This window comes from Salmo trutta, chromosome 16 (genome assembly GCF_901001165.1).
Source record: "Salmo trutta chromosome 16, fSalTru1.1, whole genome shotgun sequence".
In the NCBI taxonomy this organism is placed as follows: domain Eukaryota; kingdom Metazoa; phylum Chordata; class Actinopteri; order Salmoniformes; family Salmonidae; genus Salmo; species Salmo trutta.
In genome coordinates this window covers 23,399,360-23,420,278 of record NC_042972.1, presented here as the reverse complement: position 1 = coordinate 23,420,278, position 20,919 = coordinate 23,399,360, and the positions used below count along the sequence as shown (strand labels likewise).

The following is a 20,919-nucleotide window of genomic DNA, read 5'->3' as shown; positions in this document are numbered from 1 at the left end:
CGCAGAATAAAATGTGCAAGCGGTTCGTGGACCGCGTTGACTTTCAATATAGCTACTGCTTGCTTGCGGAGGACTACAGGAGCGAAGTAGCTACTCTTAGCAAGCAAGTAGCAAACCTACATAAGCTACTGGGGAACCCATGCCCACCTACTTTTTATTTTTCTTCCACCCCAGTAGCCGGACACCGCTCTGGTCTGGTGGAAGTTTCGCCGCCGTGTCAGCTCTCCACAGCCGACTGGCCGGTGCTAGGCAGGGTTTCATCCCCGAATGGGTCTCCCCCTTCCCTGGAGAATGGAGCTGTTCTCGACCCAACCAACCAGCCATGGAGGTACGTCACTCGCCGTGGAAGTCAAAGAAGGCGTCCTCTGGCAACGGGGGTCTTCATGGAGATGTTGAGCCCGGAACTGACACAGACCAGAAACAGCTTTGCCGCCCTGGATCCAGAGGTTCCGGCACCTTCGTCCTTGGTGGCTTCCCAATCAATTAAATCGTCAACATGTATTGATCACATCTTTACTAATGCTGCAGATATTTGCTTAAAAGCAGTATCCAAATCCATAGTATGTAGTGATCACAATATAATAGCCATATCTAGGAAAACCAAAGTTCCAAAGGCTGGGCCTAATATAGTGTATAAGAGTTCAACCTAGAAGTTTTGTAGTGATTCATATGTTGATGATGTAAAGAACATTTCCTGGTCTGTGGTGTGTAATGAGGAGCAACCAGACACATTTATGAAAATAATTATTCCAGTTACTAATAAGCACAAACCCACTTAGAGAATGGCTTTAAAAAGTGTTAAATCTGCTTGGATTGATGAGGAATTGAAAAATGAGTTTGGTTGAGAGGGATGAGGCAAAAGGTATGGCAAATAAGTCTGGCAGCCAACTGAGTGGCAAACGTACTGCAAATTATGAAATCATGTGACTAAACGAAATAAAAATACAAATAAACTACACTATAAAACAAATATGAATTATATAAAGAATGATAGTAAAAAGTTTTGGGGAACCTTAAATGAAACTTTGGGGAAAAAAGACAACTCGGCTTCATTGTTCATTGATACATCACAAAGCCCACTGATATTGCAAACTACTATAACAAGTTTTTCATTGGCAAAATAAGCAAACTTAGGGATGACATGCCAGCAACAAACGCTGACACTACACATCCAAGTATATTGGACCAAATGATGAAAGACAAGAATTGTACTTTTGAATTCCATAAAGTCAGTGTGGAAGAGGTGAAAAAAGTATTGTTGTCTGTCATCAATGACAAGCCACCGGGGTCTGACAATCTGGATGGAAAATTACTGAGGCTAATAGCAGACGATATTGCCACTCCTATTTGCCACATCTTCAATTTAAGCCTACTAGAGAGCGTGTGCCCTCAGGCCTGGAGGGAAGCTAAAATCAAATCAAATTGTATTAGTCACATGCGTCGAATACAACAGGTATTACAGTGAAATGGTGGTCCCGGTGGTCCCGTGTGGCTCAGTTGGTAGAGCATGGTGTTTGCAACGCCAGGGTTGTGGGTTTGATTCCCACGGGGGACCAGTATGGAGAGCAAATGTATGCATTCACTACTGTAAGTCGCTCTGGATAAGAGTGTCTGCTAAATGACTAAAATGTAAATGCTTACTTACAAGCCCCTAACCAACAGTGCAGTTAAAAAAAAACATGAATAAGAGATGAGTAACAAGTAATTAAAGAGCAGCAGTAAAAAATAACAATATATACAGGGGGGTGCCGGTACAGAGTCAATGTCCGGGGGCACCGGTTAGTTGAGGTAGTATGTACATGTAGGTAGAGTTATTAAAGTGACTATGCATAGATGACAACAGAGAGTGACAGTGGTGTGGAGAGGGGAGGGGGCAATGCAAATAGTCTGGGTAGCCATTTGACTAGATGATCAGTAGTCTTATGGCTTGGGGGTTGAAGCTGTTTAGAAGCCTCTTGGACCTAGACTTGGTGCTCCTGCACCGCTTGCCATGCGGTAGCAGAGAGAACAGTCTATGACTAGGGTGGCTGGAGGCTTTGACAATTTTTAGGGCCTACCTCTGACACCGCCTGGTATAGAGGTCTTGGATGGCAGGAAGCTTGGCCCCAGTGATGTACTGGGCCGTTCGCACTACCCTCTGTAGTGCCTTGCGGTCGGAGGCCGAGCAGTTGCCATACCAAGCAGTGATGCAACCAGTCAGGATGCTCTCGAGGGTGCAGCTGTAGAACCTTTTGAGTATCTGAGGACCCATGCCAAATCTTTTCAGTCTCCTGAGGGGGAATAGGTTTTGTCGTGCCCACTTCACGACTGTCATGGTGTGCTTGGACCATGTTAGTTTGTTGGTGATGTGGACACCAAGGAACTTGAAGCGCTCAACCTGCTCCACTGCAGCCCCGTTGATGAGAATGGGGGCGTGCTCGGTCCTCTTTTTCCTGTCGCCCACAATCATCTCCTTTGTCTTAATCACGTTGAGGGTGAGGTTGTTGTCCTGGCACCACATGGCCATGGCACCACATGGTTTCTGACCTCCTCCCTATAGCCTGTCTCATTGTTGTCGGTGATCAGGCCTACCACTGTCGTGTCAACGGCAAATTTAATGATGGTGTTGGGGTCGTGCCTGGTCGTGCAGTCATGAGTGAACAGGGAGTACAGGAGTGGGCTGAGTCATTCAGCTACTCAAGAATAGTAAGCCCCCTTTACTGGCTCAAATAGCCAACCAATCAGCCTGTTACCAACCCTTAGTAAACTTCTGGAAAAAATTGTGTTTGACCAGATACAATGCTATTTCACAGTAAACAAATTGACAACAGAATTTCATCATACTTATAGGGAAGGACACTCAACAAGCACAGCACTTACACAAATGACTGATGATTGGCTGAGAGAAATTGATGATAAAATGATTGTGGGGCTGTCTTGTTAGACTTCAGTGCAGCTTTTGACATTATCGATCATAGTCTGCTGCTGGAAAAACGTATGTGTTATGGCTTTACACCCCTTGCTATAATATGGATAAAGAGTTATTTGTCTAACAGAACACAGAGGGTGTTCTTTAATGGAAGCCTCTCAAATGTAATCCAGTTAGAATCAGGAATTCCCCAGGGTAGCTGTTTAGGCCCCTTGATTTTTTCAATTTTTACTAACGACATGCCACTGACTTTGGGTAAAGCCAGAGTGTCTATGTATGCGGATGACTCAACACTATACACGTCAGCTACTACAGTGACTGAAATGACTGCAACACTCAACAAAAAGCTGCAGTTAGTTTCAGAGTGGGTGGCAAGGAATGAGTTAACCCTAAATATTTCTAAAACTAAAAGCATTGTATTTGGAACAAAACACTCACTAAACCCTAAACCTCAGCTAAATATTGTAATAAATAATGTGGAAATTGAGCAAGTTGAGGTGACTAAACTGCTTGGAGTAACCCTAGATTGTAAACTGTCTTGGTCAAAACATATTGATGCAGTAGTAGCTAAGATGGAGAGAAGTATGTCTATAATAAAGTGATGCTCTGCCTTTTTAACAACACTATCAACAAGGCAGGTCCTACAGGCCCTAGTTTTGTCGTACCTTGACTACTGTTCAGTCGTGTGGTCAGGTGCCACAAAAAAGGACTTAGGAAAATTGCAATTGGCTCAGAACAGGGCAGCACGGCTGGCCCTTGGATGTACACAGATAGCTAATATTAATAATATGCATGTCAATCTCTCCTGGCTCAAAGTGGAGGAGAGATTGACTTCAACACTACTTGTATTAATGTGAGGTATTGACATGTTGAATGCACTGAGCTGTCTGTCTAAACTACTGGCACACAGCTCGGACACCCATGCATACCCAACAAGACATGCCACCAGAGGTCTCTTCACAGTCCCCAAGTCCAGAACAGACTATGGGAGGCACACAGTACTACATAGAGCCACGACTACATGGAACTTTATTCCACATCAAGTAACTGATACAAGCAGTAAAATCAGATTTTTAAAAAACTGATTAAAAAAAACACCTTATGGAACAGTGGGGACTGTGAAGCAACACAAACATTGGCACAGACACATGCATACACACACACACACACACACACACACACACACACACACACACACACACACACACACACACACACACACACACACACACACACACATACACATACATACGCACTATACATACACATGGCTTTAGTACTGTAGATATGTGGTAGTGGTAGAGTAGGGGTCTGAGGGCACACAGTGTGTTGTGAATGTATTGTAATGTTTTTACAAATTTATAAACTGCCTTAATTTTGCTGGACCCCAGGAAGAGTAATAAATACCAATCCAAAATACAATTTCATCTTGAGCTCTTTCCCGAACAATTTCTTCGTGTACCCTACCCCTGTAGCTTGTCGTCATTGACCCCTGACTTACTCGCGAAATATATTGTCACCGTAGTCTATTTGTAAAGACGGAGAAATCAGTTCAGAACCGTACAGTCTGCGACTCACTGCCTGTTTTATTAGGATAATACATTTCCATTCCTTGCGGCCCTTCCACCACCCCTTCTGTTCCTTCCTGCCCAGCATACACACACACACACACACACACACACACCAGGCCCTGGCTGCACTTCTCTGCTCCGCGAGCATTTAAGCCAAACACCAGATTTCAAGCTGAAAGAAGGAGAGAATGGAGAGAAGGAGGAGAAGATAAACAGATGAAGATAAACAGATAGGGTCATTATTCACATCTGCCGTGACACTATGGCAACAGTGTGCTCTGTCTCTGATTGGTCGTAGATAAGGTGGCCTGGCTGGTCATCATTTCTCCTCCTGGGAGACTGAGCCGGAAAAATCATTATGAGACCGTTGTCAAGGCCTTCGCTGTCAGTCACTTCCTAACAACCACTCCTATTGCACTGTTTTGGCTCTTATCTCCTCGCTAGTTTTTAACATCAAGCTCTACATCTGTGTGTGTGTGTGTGTGTGTGTGTGTGTGTGTGTGTGTGTGTGTGTGTGTGTGTGTGTGTGTGTGTGTGTGTGTGTGTGTGTGTGTGTGTGTGTGTGTGAGGGCGTGCGTGCGTGCGTGCGTGCGTGCATGACACAGAGAGAGAGAGAGAGAGAGAGAGAGAGAGAGATGGCCGGGTTGTTCATTTATAAACTAGTCATTTTATAAGACTGCATGTAATACAGGTAATACTACAGATAAATTGGCAAATTGTCAGGGTGAGTTAAGTTGTTGTCTAGTAGCCTAATATACTGACGAGTAGCAGTATATCCTAATATACGGATGAGTTGTAGGCCATAGAGTAGCAGTGTATCCTAATAGACTGATGAGTTGTAGGCCATAGAGTAGCAGTGTATCCTAATATACCGATGAGTTGTAGGCCATAGAGTAGCAGTGTATCCTAATATACTGATGAGTTGTAGGCAGGGCCGGCCCTGGACGCTCTGCCGCCCTCGGCGAGACGAACCCCCCCCCCAAAAAAATTTGAAGTTTCAGGGAATAATGGACAGGAAAATAGGCATTCTTGCCATATTTCTTAATGTCATACCAGAGTGTCTTGTTTGCAACGCTGTTTGCAAATAATTACATGTTAGACATCCTTATGAATCTAAGCATGGCACTTTCAAAAGTGACCTTTCCACCCAGACAGAGCAGAAAAATGTAAGCTTCAACTGCTGGCTACTCGTCCATTGCATAACCCAACAACAGAAGTGTTTCCCTAAAAGCTGCCTGGGTTTAAACAAACATCTTCTCTTTTCAGAAATAGAAATGCTCAATTGATAGGGACAGAATAGCAAAGTACATTTTTTTTTAATCTCCTGGAATATTATAGGCTGCAGCTCAGCTTCAGAATGCCACAGAGAGGAATCAATCTATCAAACCAATCTAACCCCATATGCATCGGAGTCATGTCTTTCTCGGGCACTTTAGAGCTTGTTTTTACCATTAGGCATCAACGAGTTAAGCATTGTTAAAGAACACTTTATATAATCTGGATACGTTTTATGTATTTATTTCAAAATATAAAGCAAACAATAGATACCCTTTGTTAAAGAAAAGGGCAAAAAGGATATGTGATACCCTCACTCAATTCGAGCCCTGGTTTTAACCAAACACAACAAGCCCTTCCCAGATACGGAGGTATTTAATCAGTGCATGCGACAGTATTGTATTTGGCTATACCGAAATCTATGAATAGCATAATTGTGTCTGTCAAACAGGTAAGCTTTCCACTTATTTTTTGGAATACGAAGAAATGGGCTCCGATTATACATGTAATTCTATGATTATGCCCATAGAAAATGTTGGTGCACGCGTGCACATATAGGAGGTCCCTTACCAGGCAGAAGGGAATATTTGACTTTAGCCCCTGCATTGGAGAGTTACAATGTTGCTATCACTATGCAGCGAACTGCCTATAGTAGGAAACCGAGTGTCTTATTTATAAAATGCCCCCTGTTATCACACATGGCGCAATCCCATAATTGTTACAATAAAGATAACACTTTTCTATAACATATTTAACACATTTTTATATTCCCGTAGAACTGTAAAAAAAATAGTAAGATCATTTGAGCTTCAGAAAGAAGTGCTTTCATAAATGCATGGTGGGCCTCGTTTTGCTGGAGCAATGTAAAATAAGCTTTATGTCAATGACCCACCCTTAACGATTTTTGTTTATTTACATATCGAATTTGATTGTCCAACATCAGTTTCAGCATTTATTTATTTAGTCTCCGCCTAAAGTGGCCTCTTTCCTCTTCTGTGGTGCTGCATTGCAGTCAGCGATGTTTTCTCTCTGTAGCTGTCCATGGTCCTGAAATCAAATCACCTGAGAGAGACAGAGAGAGATAGAGAGGGGAGAGAGAGAGAAAGAGAGTGAGAGAACGAGATTAGGATGTAGTCTATTTAAATCTAAAAAATACAATGTAAACAGGTGATAGAATAATCTCTCATAATTGAGTACTCCTTCATAATTCCATCAAAGATACCCAAGATTTCCACAAACTCCAGAAAGTTCCCATTATTTGGCTCGTTCAGCCTGTCGGTGGTCCCACGTAATGCAATGTTCTCAGTGGCCATTACGCGTATCAGGGCTATGAGCCTCTGCAGCACCTGATGCCAGTTGACAGTCTCTCCGTCAATAGCCCGTTAGGCTTGGGACAAGATAGTTTGCTTTGACACCAGCCTGATCTCCAGCTCCTTCCACCTCTGGAAACTAACTTGGTGGTAATGCTACTTCTCATGCGAGCTGAGGAGGGGGCACAGATTCTTCCAGTCCCTGCTTCCATCCCTGACCAGCGCAGATTTGCAATCCTGTTAAAAAAGCAATGGTCTCTCCACTCTCTCCCTGTTCGCCATCCTCCTATTGTAACTTTCGATGCCCCTCATCCCTTGGGAAATTCCCCTCTTTATCCTGATGTGGCCCAGCCTGCACAACATATCCCGTAAAGATCCATTCATATATTTTGGCCACTCACCGGGATCTTTAGTTTTTTTTGTCTGGAAGTCGGATTTAGCAGCAGCACCGCCACTGTCATCGGGGACGAGGATTGACGAATCTGAGTCTGGGTCCAAGATAGTAGGGTCTCTGCCGGCATTGTTTGGAGGTGTGGCTAGGCCTGGTGTAACCAATTGTCATTTTCCAGCCAGAGAGCTGTCATCATCGGTGGAAGTGCATGGCTCGGACTCCTCCGGTTTGCCCTCTTCGCTGCTACAATCAGCGAACGGGGGCTCGTTGTTCTTGCGCGAATGAATGGCCTGTCCCCGGAGGCTTGTCATTCTCCACACCGGCTGATGGACATTGCTGCACGCTGATACATTTCAGCAGCGAATTTCTTTGGTTTAGAGATTGTGGCTCTTTTCTCATCCGTTTTTTTTTTTAATATTCGCTTCCTGATAGTTTTTGTCTTTTAGACATGGTAGCAAATTGTTTCAAATCTCTATAGCTTACTTTTAGCAAAAATTATATCCACTATTAGTAACTAGCTAACGTTAACAGGCTAGGTTAAGCTACTGCCTTAATCACTAATCGTCTTCGTCACTGTCACGCCTGCTCCCGCTCTTCCCCCCTGCTGCTTGAGGGTGCCAGGCTCCCCAGTTTGCGCACTCCTGCCACCATCATTACGCACACCTGCCTCCCCCCCATCACGCGCATCAGCGATTATTGGACTCACCTGGACTCAATCACCTCTGTCATTACCTTCCCTATATATGCCTGGTTCCTCGCTCTGTTCCCTCCTTTAGCGTGAATTGTCACTTGTCTTTGTTTACCCGTGTGCTGACGCTTTTCCTGTTCTGTTACCTGTCTGTTCCTGGTTAAATGATGATCCCCATACCTGCTTCTCATCTCCGGCTTCGGTCCTTACAGTCACACACAAACATAAAAAACCAATGCAATCATTTCATTGGCAGATTCATTTTTATTAATGTTTCACAATTGGATAATCCCATATAAACACACACATCACTTTAGGATAGTGGGAGTGAACTTCAGGAGAAGCGGGAATGCGGTGGGGGCGGGAACGGCAGCAACGCTATGAGCTGTTGGCTGGGGTGCCGCTGGCAGTGTAGTAGCTGATCAGGGGCGTCTGAGGGCGGCAGCCAATTGTCAAAATGCCCAGTGGCGGTTCTAGACCATTTCAACAGGGGGGCCAAGCTGGGGCCAGTTGTACTGTTAGAGGGGCCAGTTACATTAGACGTTATTGTTGTCATATCGTTTTCTTCACTGCATTGCAGGCATTAGCAGGCAAAAGACCATGTTCATAATCATTAGTGTTCCGCATTGCCACTGTCTAATAACGGATGTAAAAAAAGAACGATAGCAAAAATTTGTTATGTCAAAATTATTTCATACTCCACATTTAGGGGGGCCACAAGGGGGTTCAAAATTGTTATCACAGGGGCACTGCCCCCCCCCCCAGAACCGCCCCTAAAATGCCGCCCCAAATTCAAGTGCCGCCATAGGTCTAATGGGAGGGCCAGCCCTGGTTGTAGGCCATAGAGTAGCAGTATTTAATAATATACTTATGAGTTGTAGGCCATATAGTAGCAGTATATCCTAATATACTGATGAGTTGTAGGCCATAGAGTAGCAGTATATCCTAATATACTAGACTAGACTGGACTGAACTGGTTGGACTTTTCTGGACTGGACTTGACTGGCTGGATTGGACTGCACTTGACTAACTGGACTGGACTGGCTGAACTTGACTGGACCAGACTGGATTTGTGCCTCAGGCTATGGGATTGAGTAGTGCTGATTCCAGCATCTCTTCCTAATGCTCTTATCAATGAAAAAGGATTGAAAGGCCAGACAGACAGTAAAGTGTTCCCCAGTGTGCCTGTGTTTGTGCTTCTCTGTGGGGGGTGGGGTGGGGGGGGGTCAGTATCCCCCCTGCGGGACAGTTAAGCTAACGTGCACTAATGTGTGATTGGCATGAGGTTGTAAGTAACAAGAACATTTCCCAGGACATAGACATATCTGATATGGGGAGAAAGCTTAAATTCTTGTTAAGCTAACCGCACTGTCCAATTTAAAGTAGCTATTACAGTGAAAGCATACCATGCTAGTGTTTGAGGAGAGTGCACAGTTATGAACTTGAAAATGTATCAATAAACCAATTAGGCACATTTTGGCAGACTTGATACAACATTTTGAACAGAAATGCAACAGTTCATTGGATCAGTCTAAAACTTTGCACATACACTGCTGCCATCTAGTGGCCAAAATCTAAATTATGGCTGGGCTGGAATAATACATTATGGCCTTTCTCTTGCATTTCAAAGATGATGGGGAAAAAAATATATATATATATATCTCATGTGTTATATTCTCCTACATTAATTTCACATTTCCACAAACTTCTAAGTGTTTCCTTTCAAATCGTATCAAGAATATGCATATCTTTGCTTCAGGTCCTGAGCTACAGGCAGTTAGATTTGGGTATGTCATAATTGCAAAAAAGGGCCAGATCCTTAAGTTGACTAAAATGTAAAGTGTGTGTGAGTGTGTGACATGTGGAAGGCAATGGGCTCTTTTAGAACTGTCATACTGGACTAGCCTCAATGAGCCTGTGGCTAACTTTCAAGTAACGTTCCATACACACACATGCACACACACAAACACACAATGTATACACAAACAGATAAACAAACACAGGCACAGACATTTTTCACACATGCTCTGGAGAGATGGATTATCTGCAGTGATTCTACAGTAAACCCCAGGTTAAAGCACTACTGTTGTTGGATAACATCAAGGTCAGATTAACAGTTACCTTGGGATCTATCATGGGCATTATCATTGGAATTCATTTGAATTTGAATACAGTTGGAATCATTTTGAACAAAGCTTGTTTGTTCTAAAATATATTATTTATTACAAAAAACACAAGGAAGGGGTAACATTAAAGTATGTGTTTGTATTCAACCTTTTAGATAGAGCGAATAAAACAGTTATGAAATGTATATATATATATTTTTATTCAACTTGGCAAGTCAATTAAAAACAAATTCTTATTTACAATGACGGCCTACACAGGCCAAACCCGGATGACTCTGCCAGTTGTTTGCCGCCCAATGGGACACCCAATCACGGCCGGTTGTGATACAGCCTGGATTCAAACCAGTGTGTCTGTAGTGACGCTTCAAGCATTGAGATGCAGTGCCTTAGACCGCTGCACCACTCGGGAGCCAAAATTAATTTGGAAATAGGATTTTTCTGTGACTTGTCAGGCTCTTAAAGATATTTCCATCCATTGTTTGACCTTTTTAAATTTTGGTTGAAATGTCAGATTGTTGTTGCCATTCTGCTGGCTAAGCATTATCTCTCACTCTAACGCTCATTCATAGCAAGGAGGCAATTGTAGTCAGATAAGTGGGTCATGAGTTAATAACTGTTCCAAGCCAGTCCCCCTGCATTAGGCTGAACTCCTACCCAAACACACAAAAACTGGTGTAAGCTTTTGTATTGTGGGGTGGTTGATTGGAACCAGGAACCTTGTTTTCAAGACTATGCATTTTTATAATGCATTCAGAGTTTTTCTCTAATACTACTCTCCTCAATTTGTCCTCAATAAATTTGAATCTAGGTATGTGTCAGATGTGCAGATCTGTTCAGAATAACACACGACAGCAAAAACCGAATGTGCAAATCACATTAGACAATAAAGTTGTATGTTGTTTGTTTTCCCATTCATGGGGCTCACAGAGCCTCTGTTTGTCCTCCTCTTCTCCTGACATCTCCACTGCTACTTGCTCACATATTGTACTTTACAGTAAGTAACTTTTTATGAAGGCGTCTGCTAAATAGCGTATATCAATGACACTGATAATGTCTTTGATAATGACCCTGAGTCTCAAATGGCACAGAATTGTAAAAAAAAGTGCACTATATAGGGAATAGGGTTTCATTTGGGACGCATACATTCTCTCTCTCTCTCTCTCTCTCTCTCTCTCTCTCTCTCTCTCTCTCTCTCTCTCTCTCTCTCTCTCTCCTCCAGATCCTAGCCATCATCTCCATCCTCTTCATTGTCCTCTCCACCATCGCCCTGTCCCTCAACACCCTGCCTGAGCTGCAGGACACAGATGAGTTTGGCCATGCCTCAGACAACCCCCAGCTGGCCCACGTAGAGGCCATCTGTATAGCCTGGTTCACTATGGAGTACCTCCTCCGTTTCCTCTCATCCCCCACCAAATGGAAGTTCATCAAAGGTGAACACTTCTGTTTTTAATGTACTTTTAAGATGTGCTACCTTTAGTGTCTGTCTGTGTGTCCACTGTTGTGTATTTATTGGTGTTTTATATTTTAGCTGGTGCAAACACATTTCCCTGAGGATGAATAAAGTACTGTCTTATCTTATCTTTAAGGTCCCCTGAACGTGATCGACCTGCTGGCCATCCTTCCTTATTACATCACAATCTTTCTGACAGAGTCCAACAAAAGTGTTCTACAGTTCCAGAACGTCCGGAGGGTGGTTCAGATCTTCCGGATAATGCGTATCCTGAGAATTCTGAAGCTGGCACGTCACTCCACGGGGCTACAGTCTCTAGGTTTCACCCTGAAAAGAAGTTACAATGAGCTGGGTCTACTCATCCTCTTCCTGGCCATGGGCATCATGATCTTCTCCAGCCTCGTCTTCTTTGCCGAGAAGGACGAGGATGACACAAAGTTCAAAAGCATCCCTGCCTCCTTCTGGTGGGCCACCATTACTATGACCACGGTGGGCTACGGGGACATTTACCCTAAGACTTTGCTTGGGAAGATTGTGGGGGGTCTCTGTTGCATTGCAGGAGTGCTGGTGATAGCCTTGCCCATCCCCATCATCGTCAACAACTTCTCGGAGTTCTACAAGGAGCAGAAGCGTCAAGAGAAAGCTGTGAAGCGTCGGGAGGCACTGGAGAGGGCGAAACGCAATGGGAGCATTGTCTCCATGAACATGAAGGAGGCGTTTGCCCGCAGCGCCGAGCTGATGAACGTGGTGGTGGAGAAGAGCGAGAGGCTGCTGACGCAAGATAACCACCTCTCGCCCAGCCACTGGAAGTGGACGCCCAAGCGGGCTGCCAACGCCTCAGAGACCAGCTCGGCCCACTCCTTCAACCCTGTGGAGTCCCAGACGGGTTCCCCCAGCAAGGCCAGGGCCTCCAGTCCTCAGGGGCTCAACGCTCAGAAGCTGGAGGAGATGTATTACCAGATGGCCAAGACCCAGTCACAGCCCAACCTCAACGCCAAAGACAACAGCTCCAGGGTTGGCAGACAGAGGGATGAGATAGAGCTGGGGGCCATCCCTGGAGGTCCAGGGGACCCTATGCTAGGGGGTCGAGAGGGGGTGGGGGACATGAAGAGCCTGTCTAGTATTGACAGCTACATCAGCTGTGCTGCAGACTTCCAGGAGAATTCACGTGGTGTCTACCCCCTAAGTCCAGCCTCCGGCCTGGCCCTCCTTGCCCAGGAGACCAGCCGCTTCTCCCATATCATCCCAGCCATGGCCCTCTCTGGGCGGGTCAGCACCAACCCTGGCCTCCAGACCACCCTGGAGCATGAGTTTTTTTCTGCTGCAAAAAACTCAGTCTCGGACAACACTCACAACTTCAACAAACCTTTGAAAGGTGGCAGCCACTCCTACAAGGTGAAGTACCGGAGCAGTGGAGGGGAGTCGGGGCCAGGACCAGGTCGGTCGCCCAGCAGCGGTGATCCTCTCTCAGGCATCTCCATCCTGTCTGACCGCTCCCTGCTCAGCCCGGAGACGTCCATCTACACCACGGCCAGTAGCAGGACCCCACCCAAGTCTCCGGACAGCTCCACCCTGACCACGGCCCCGACCTCCACCCCAGTTGTCTTCACCTTCCATGACTCCTCCATCAGTAAGTACATTGACGCCGATACAGATGACGACGAGCACCTGAGGGACATGTCGGATGCCACAAGCCCCTCGGAGTGCCTGCTGGCCGGCTCCAGCGCCCCCAAATGCAGCCAGAACATCAACAGTGGCTACAACCATAGAGGCATCAACCACCTGGCATCAAGCACCACCCAGCGAATGCTGGGGCAGAACTGCCTGTTCCCCAGCCTGGATGGGGGGACGCGGGGGAGCGGGGGCCACATGGAGAACAATGTGGTGCCGGAGCTGCCCCGCAGGCCCAAAGGGGACAGAGGAAAGTCTAGTACCATGGACCAGAGCCTCTGAGCTGCAGAGGGACATCCAGTGACATCCAGAGAGACACGGACTAGCCGTGTGAGGAAGGCGGAGAAAGAGAAAGTGATAGAGAGATAGAAAGAGAGAGAAAGAAAAGGAAGGAAAGAGAGACACACTGTGCCGAGTCCCTTTACAAACTAACAGAAAGGGCCAGGAAATGAGAGAGATTCAGGGCAGAGTTTGGGCTGTGGTGTTGAATACTCTGGGAAAAGACTTGTAGAATAGATCGAGAACACCACTCTCCCTCCCTATTAGCCACAGTACACTAGCTACCACAAAACTGCAGAGAGCACTCCCAGGGACCCATCTGAGCAGGGGTGTAGGGAGTAGGTCAAAGGTCAAAGCAAAGCATCCAATTCATTGGCTCTGGGGTAGGGGGAAAGAGGTGAGGCAGAATGGATGAAGGGGGTAACCAGGAGGCAGGGAAGAGCAAGGAGAGATTCATGTTGTGAGCATAGGGATAGAAAGACAATCAAAGGTCAAAGCAAAGCATCCAATTGATTGGCTCTGGGGTAGGGGGAAAGAGGTGAGGCAGAATGGATGAAGGGGGGAACCAGGAGGCAGGGAAGAGCAAGGAGAGATTCATGTTGTGAGCATAGGGATAGAAAGACAATCATCCCCTATATTCTCCTACAGTTCTACCTATCTCAGGTGACCACTGTCCCATTCCAGCCTGAGCCCCAGCCCAGCTCACACTGTAGTAGGGATTCCAGAAGAAGAGTTACGGTAGACGCCAATAAGCTACTTACTAGAGCCCCCCTAGCCCCAAACCTGGCCTTAGTCATATGTGTGTGTGTGTGTGTGTGTGTGCGTGTGTGTGTGTGTGTGTGTGTGTGTGTGTGTGTGTGTGTGTGTGTGTGTGTGTGTGTGTGTGTGTGTGTGTGCGCGCGCGCACATGTTTAAGGATAATTTATGTATCCACATTTTGAGATTGTCTTACCTGATTAATTTATTTTTATATAGATAAAGGAGGTTACCTATATGAATCTGAGGTTTACTAGTCTGTTGTGTCATGACCATATCTGTTTGCGTATTTCTGTATGAGATATTTCTTCTTGTCAGACAGTTATTGGAGATTCAACCAGACTTGCTTTAGGGGAAAACCAGTCGGTGAGTCTTGTTCTTCTTGGTACAGTTTGTTTATCTCGTGGTGAGTGTAGAGTACCACATCTGATCTTCCATTTCTGTCTGTGAAAATGTCTTGATTGTCTGTTGTTTTGTGTTACACTGAGTTTGAGTCAGAGGGGAATGGTTGAAATAATCTGTACATTTTGGTATCAAAGTGAGGAATCATAATCATCCCTGAAGATTTGTGTATCAAGCACACATTTAGGAGAGCTCTGCTCCAAGGCATTCATGTACCGAATAGCCTGCCTCTTCCTCCTAGTGATACCACCAAGACACAAGGGTTCAAAAGAATCGCTTCAGACGAAATGCTGAGATGTGCAAAGGAAAAATAACCTGTTTATTTTTATGGTATTTTATAAAGAATGTAGTGAATGGATTTATGAATTTATATTTCCAAATCCAAGCAAACATTTAGGATATATGCTCATATTAAAACAGTGTGAAACATTGATACACAGCTGCCCCAACATGCATCATCATCATTTTCCTTTGAACAACATAAAGAGACTGAGTGTTGAGAGAGGGGGTGGGGGGGACTGAGCGTTGAGAGGGGGGGAGACAGAGAGACAGACACTGAGAGCGAGATCCTACATGCGGTACTCCTTGGGTCTGCCGTACAAGCCATAAAATAATCCAGAATGCTATCTGAACAGCATATTAATTCATAAAGGGAAGAGCTTACGTAACCAAACCTGGTTATAGGTTTGGATTGAATAGCAAGTCTAGTGTTATTTGAGTGCGTCTGCATTCATTCACACAGACATTCATACATTAAAGGCCAGCTGATACACAGGTCTTATATGGCAGACATCTTCAACAAAGCTCCAGCCCAGTTTCCATAGTAACAGGCTCTCTCCTGGCAAGGCTGATACCAGGGCTGCATAGCTCTGCTAATTTGGGTGGGTAGTCTGATTGTATCAAATTGCATGCATTCTCATCCGTTTATACAGTTTGAAAACTCTCAAACATACTGTAGTTAGTACACAGGTATGTACATAGATAAATATCTCTCATGAAGCCACAGCCCCCCTGCATTGTTCTGTAATTCAGATACAGGTATAATGCAACCCTAGTTTTGAATATATCCATGATAATGCTTTCTGAATAATAGACATCACAGTGCATACTGTAGATATCGTATAAAATCATAGACAGACCCACAACACTGTCCACATAAACGTCCATGTGTTTGTCCTTTGCTCTCTTTCGCTCTGAGAAAAAGAGAAAAGGCGGGATTCTGCATCTCCAGAGTCAAATGTATCACTCCTGTTCCTGTCTGAGCTGGATCCGAGCGAGTGGAGCTGAGGTGTGAAAGGAATAGCAATGAAGGGGCAGAACCTCTGAAAAAGTGTGTGTGTGTTGATCATTTCTAAAGGGACTGCTGCTCAGCCAAGCAGAGAGCTGGTGATTAGAGCTGTGGTTACTGTTTAGTGGAGGAAGTTGAGCTGCTTCCAGTGTGTGTGTGTGTGTGTATATATGTTCGTAATGGACGAGATAGTTCTGATCTAGAGGGTGTATGTCGTTTTCAACCCTACAGACTGCACCTGTTATCATCAACAGTGACTAGAGTTACAGTAATATCTGGGGAACACCATTTGCCTATATACTGAGCACTTCTTTTTCACTGGCTACAGTTTTTTTCTCTGCCTGTAGAGCGCTTCAAGGCAATCTCTACCTTCACATAACACTGTAGTTCACAGCCTATTTAATGCTTAGGCCTGAACAGTCACAGTGGTGTGCATGCGTGTGTGTGTGTGTGAGAGAGAGAGAGAGAGAGAGAGAGAGAGAGAGAACTAGACTTCCACTTTGTTTAACAATGTTAACATGAATGACTTCAGCTGTAGGGTGGACATACAGTACAATGTCACAGGTTTATTTTCATTGTGTTCACAATGCATTTCAAATCCTCCTTCAAATCCTTCCTTTGACTGCCCCGGTGGTTGAATTAGTTGTCATCTGTAGAGCGCTAGCTTCTCGTGCTCGGTTCTGGTATTGAGCATTGTCTAACACTGAGATATGTGTTCCTGTCCCCTATGTTTCACATTACCACACATCAATTTATGCTTTCACTGTAAGAATATATTGTGGGAGTCAGGGACCGCTTTGTCATGGAAACTATCTCTTTAAAGAATGATGACAATCAAATCCTCATGAATAGACATGAAATAAATTGTAGCATTGTGAAGAGAAGATCCAATGGAGAGTCATAGGATGGACAGACTGACTGGATCACATGTCATGGACAGACATACAGACACATACAGGTCAAGTATCTACTTATAGCCTTTATATATTTTCGTTTTGGTAGGAGGGACGACTCTGGAAAATATTCTGACAAGGTCAAATATCTTTACTACTATACTGTGACCGCTGACTGGTATGTCTAAAAAAAACTATTTTCTACATCAGTCCTCTCTTCCATCTCTAAGTCACCCAACATCCAAATGTCCTGTAGTACAGTGTTTCCCAACCCTGGGACTCGAGTATCCCCAACAGTACATATTGTTGTTGTAACCCTGGACAAGCACACCTGATTCAACTTGTCAACTAATCATCAAGCCCTCAATGAGTTGAATGAGGTGTGTTTGTCCAGGGCTACAATGAAACTGTGTACTGTTAGTGGTACTGGAGGAACAGGGTAGTGAAACACGGCTGTAGTGTACAAGACCTTTAACTTCTACTGTTATCCTGTACAAGAGGATTTCTGGTGTCAACGGATTTGTAAATGTTATGTTTTAATGAGAAAGCACAATCAAATGACTTCTTTTATCTCTCTTTTTTTATATATAAGATATGAAAAACTTACAATTAGGAATTAGCCAAATGCAATTGAAATGTGTTAGATTTCAGGGTTGGGGTCCATTTGAAATGCTTTGGTAAATTAGAATTCAATTAAATAATTGAATTTGAAATTTGAAGAGAATTTAAATAGATGGAATTGATTCCAACCTTGCTGAATCCACCAGTCATTGTAACATACACAAATTCCAGGGAAATTGTGTACGTTACACCTCTTCTTCTACTGTTTGAAGGTCTCTAGGCTACTGTTTGTTTTGTAATGTTTCTACCTGTTGTCTTTCCTATGCTGTAAGTTGTTTCTGTATAAATGTTATGTTGTTCTATCAATGCATGTTGTAACTTTGGGGCCGTGACTGGCTGTGAAACACACACACACAACTCCGGTTTACCTGTCCTGTAAAAAGTGTCTCAATGTCCCAACATCTTTCTTTACATTCCGCTTAGATGACTGACAGTTAAATAAAATCAAATTCATTCATGGTTTTGATTATTGACATGTATTCCAGGCATTATTGAAGGCTTTCAGTGATAAAGAAAAATTGAACTGACAGTTATATACTCTTAGGAAAGAAGCAGATCTACAATAGCATGTTTCAGAAGGAAGATTCTGTCCAACCAGAGAACAAAATGACCCAAAACACCCATATAAACAAGACTTATATGTTGGCAGAGGTTTCATACCAATTGTTATGGGAGATACTGGTACAGTCTGGTCCATATGCATGCACACACTGTCTGAGCGGCTTTCTGATTATGCCTGATCCATGTGCTGTCCTGTGTCTGTATGTCCATGAAGAGGAGGTAGACAGTAACCCAGGGTTATATAAAGAGGAATCTGTGCAGGGTTATATAAAGAGGAATCTACCCAGGGTTATATAAAGAGGAAGCTGTCCAGGGTTAAATAAATAGGAAGCTGTCCAGGGTTATTTGAAGAGGAAGCTGTCAAGGGTTATATGAAGATGAAGATGTCCAGGGTAATACAAAGAGGAAGCTGTTCAGGATGATCTGAAGAGGAGGTTGTCCAGGATTATATGAAGAGGAAGCTGTCCAGGGTTATATGAAGAGGAAGCTGTGGACGGTGGGACAGGAGCAGGAGTCTAGTCTCCAAACACGTTACCCACTTCCTGCCACTGCAGAGACTGTCTGCCACTGAGAGAGGGGGGAGGGAAAGAGAGAGAAAATCAGAGAGAGAGGGGGGAGGGGGTGGGAGTTGGAGAGAGAGAAACAACTGTTGTTAACTAGACAGTTTTTATCAGGCACTCGTTTAGACTATGCCTGCCACCTAGTGGCTGAAATCTGACTCTCCAAACAAGAAACACAATATTGGGTTAGTATGTAAACATGATTTAAATCTTTACTACCTATCTATAGCCTCTCCTCTCCTTGTGGGCCCAGCCTGTCTTACCTCTCCTCCTCCTCACCGTCTCCAGAGCAGTGACTCTGCCCGGCAGCGAGGGCAGGAGGCTGGCACTCCACACACACCTGTTGGCCCTCCTTCAGGTACTGCATCCAGCGTGTGTGTTGCCCCACACTATGTTGGCACCCAGGGGTCAGGGAGGTCAGCTGGAACTGCACACAGTACATGGATAAGCATACACACACACAAACACAAGCATATATAGACATACACATTTTTATTTAACTAGGCAAGTCAGTTAAGAACACATTCTTATTCACAATGATGGCCTAGGAACAGTGGGTTAACTGCCTTGTTCAGGGGCAGAACGACAGGTTTTTAACTTGTCAGCTCGGAGATTTGATCTAGCAACCTTTCGGTTACTGGCCCAACGCTCTAACCACTAGGCTACCTGCCGCACATAAACACGGGTTAGATATCATATTTCTCTGAAGATAACAGGAATACCATGGAATAACACAAACACATAAACAGGGCCTCTCACCCTGTGACATCATCATCATTGTTAACAGGGATGTCTCTCTTCCTGGCATTGCCATAGCCACCGGTAGGGATGAGAGCCGGTACTGCAAAGACAACAACATCCATAATAACAACATCATGACAACAACAACAGATTTAGTTCCCCCACACACAATATGCTTTTTTATTTAGCCTTTATTTAACCAGGTAGTATCATAGAGGTCAGAAGACTTCTTTCCCAAGAGGGACCTGGGAAGGTAACCTTTATTTGAAGACAGAGGAATATTTGACATAGACAAGATGCCATTAACGGCATATGGGTAAGGTCCTAACCAACGCTAGATGCAACCTAAGGCTATATGTATGGCTGTGGTACTTACCCAGTGATTTGTTGCACTGCCGGTGGTGGTCCCTGTACTCTGCACAGCCGGCATGCTCCTCTACGTGTGAACAGGGTTCCCCCCCCCCCCGTTCTGGGGCTCCTGCAGGACCTGCCTGCTCCTCATCCGAACTGTGGCCCTGCAAGGCTCAGCACAGCTAGACCACACACTCCACTCACTCACCACACAGGACACCGCTAGGAAGGAGGACAGGACTGGATGAGGACATAGCAGGGAGGAAATAAAAGCAAATACAATCATTAATCTATGGTAGTGTCCTCTACCATGTTGCTACTGAAAAAGCATGTAGTCAAAGTGAGAGAGATAAAGTATATTGGTATACAGTACATCTATAAGCAAGACATATATGAATTACAAACAAATCATGTCTGACACAGAAATGAATAAACCCACTTCCAGGAGAAACTCAGTTACCTTTGCCCCAAACTGGGTTTAAAAATCACCATAGGTATCCAGTGATGTTAAAAACAGATAACAGGCTAGTGTGGTGTTGTTGAAATTGACACAATTTGGGCGACATATAATTTGTCAAACTTCTTACCTGGGAAGGCTAGTTCATAATCATGACAGCAGTCCAGGGTAGAGGTACAAGCCTGGTCGCAATAGCAGGTGCCATACGAACGGTCAGCTCTCTATCCCTTACTGATGCACGACGGGTCGCGGCCGGTGCAGCAGAAACCAGCCTCCTCACACCCTGCATCCAAAAAAACGACCAGGAAAACCATCAGCCCGACACAATAATAGATCCAGCGGCCGGTAACAGTATACCTGAACGGGGGCATGGCTATGGCACAGAGGAGTAGCCTACTTCCGCGTGTGCCACTTGGCACCGCAGTCAACACCTGTAAAATCCCAGAGAGCTGTTCGTTCACACGCTCAAATTGAGAGAGTTTCTGATGTCGTTCATCTCTGTAATTCGATTTTAGAAAATATATATCATTCAGAAATGTTTTTGACACCAAGTTTGTTCAGCCAAATATCCCCATGAATTCAAATGTCAAATTGTTCTTCTTGCTCAGACAAACCACCCT

At 44.6% G+C, this 20,919-nt stretch overlaps 1 protein-coding gene, 1 long non-coding RNA gene and 1 pseudogene across 2 annotated transcripts in view; 1 reads left to right on the top strand and 2 right to left on the bottom strand.

Moving 5' to 3' along the window:
* The window catches only part of LOC115150332 (potassium voltage-gated channel subfamily B member 1-like), a 67,015-nt gene extending 53,253 nt beyond the window's left edge, over window positions 1–13,762 (top strand). The window contains exons 3-4 of the mRNA XM_029693518.1: window positions 11,489–11,699; window positions 11,856–13,762. Of these exons, the coding sequence (XP_029549378.1) occupies window positions 11,489–11,699; window positions 11,856–13,672 (2,028 nt within the window). The 3' untranslated portion in view covers window positions 13,673–13,762. The remainder of the gene's footprint in view (window positions 1–11,488; window positions 11,700–11,855) is intronic.
* LOC115150333 (uncharacterized) lies at window positions 6,694–7,582 on the bottom strand. Its single transcript, XR_003867093.1, has 2 exons — window positions 7,466–7,582; window positions 6,694–6,816 (listed from the first exon to the last, which is right to left on the bottom strand). It is a non-coding gene; the product is annotated as an uncharacterized LOC115150333 (long non-coding RNA).
* Window positions 13,763–18,667: 4,905 nt separating the features above from the next.
* Window positions 18,668–20,613, bottom strand: LOC115151194 (somatomedin-B and thrombospondin type-1 domain-containing protein-like; annotated as a pseudogene).
* Between the last annotated feature and the right edge of the window lie 306 nt (window positions 20,614–20,919).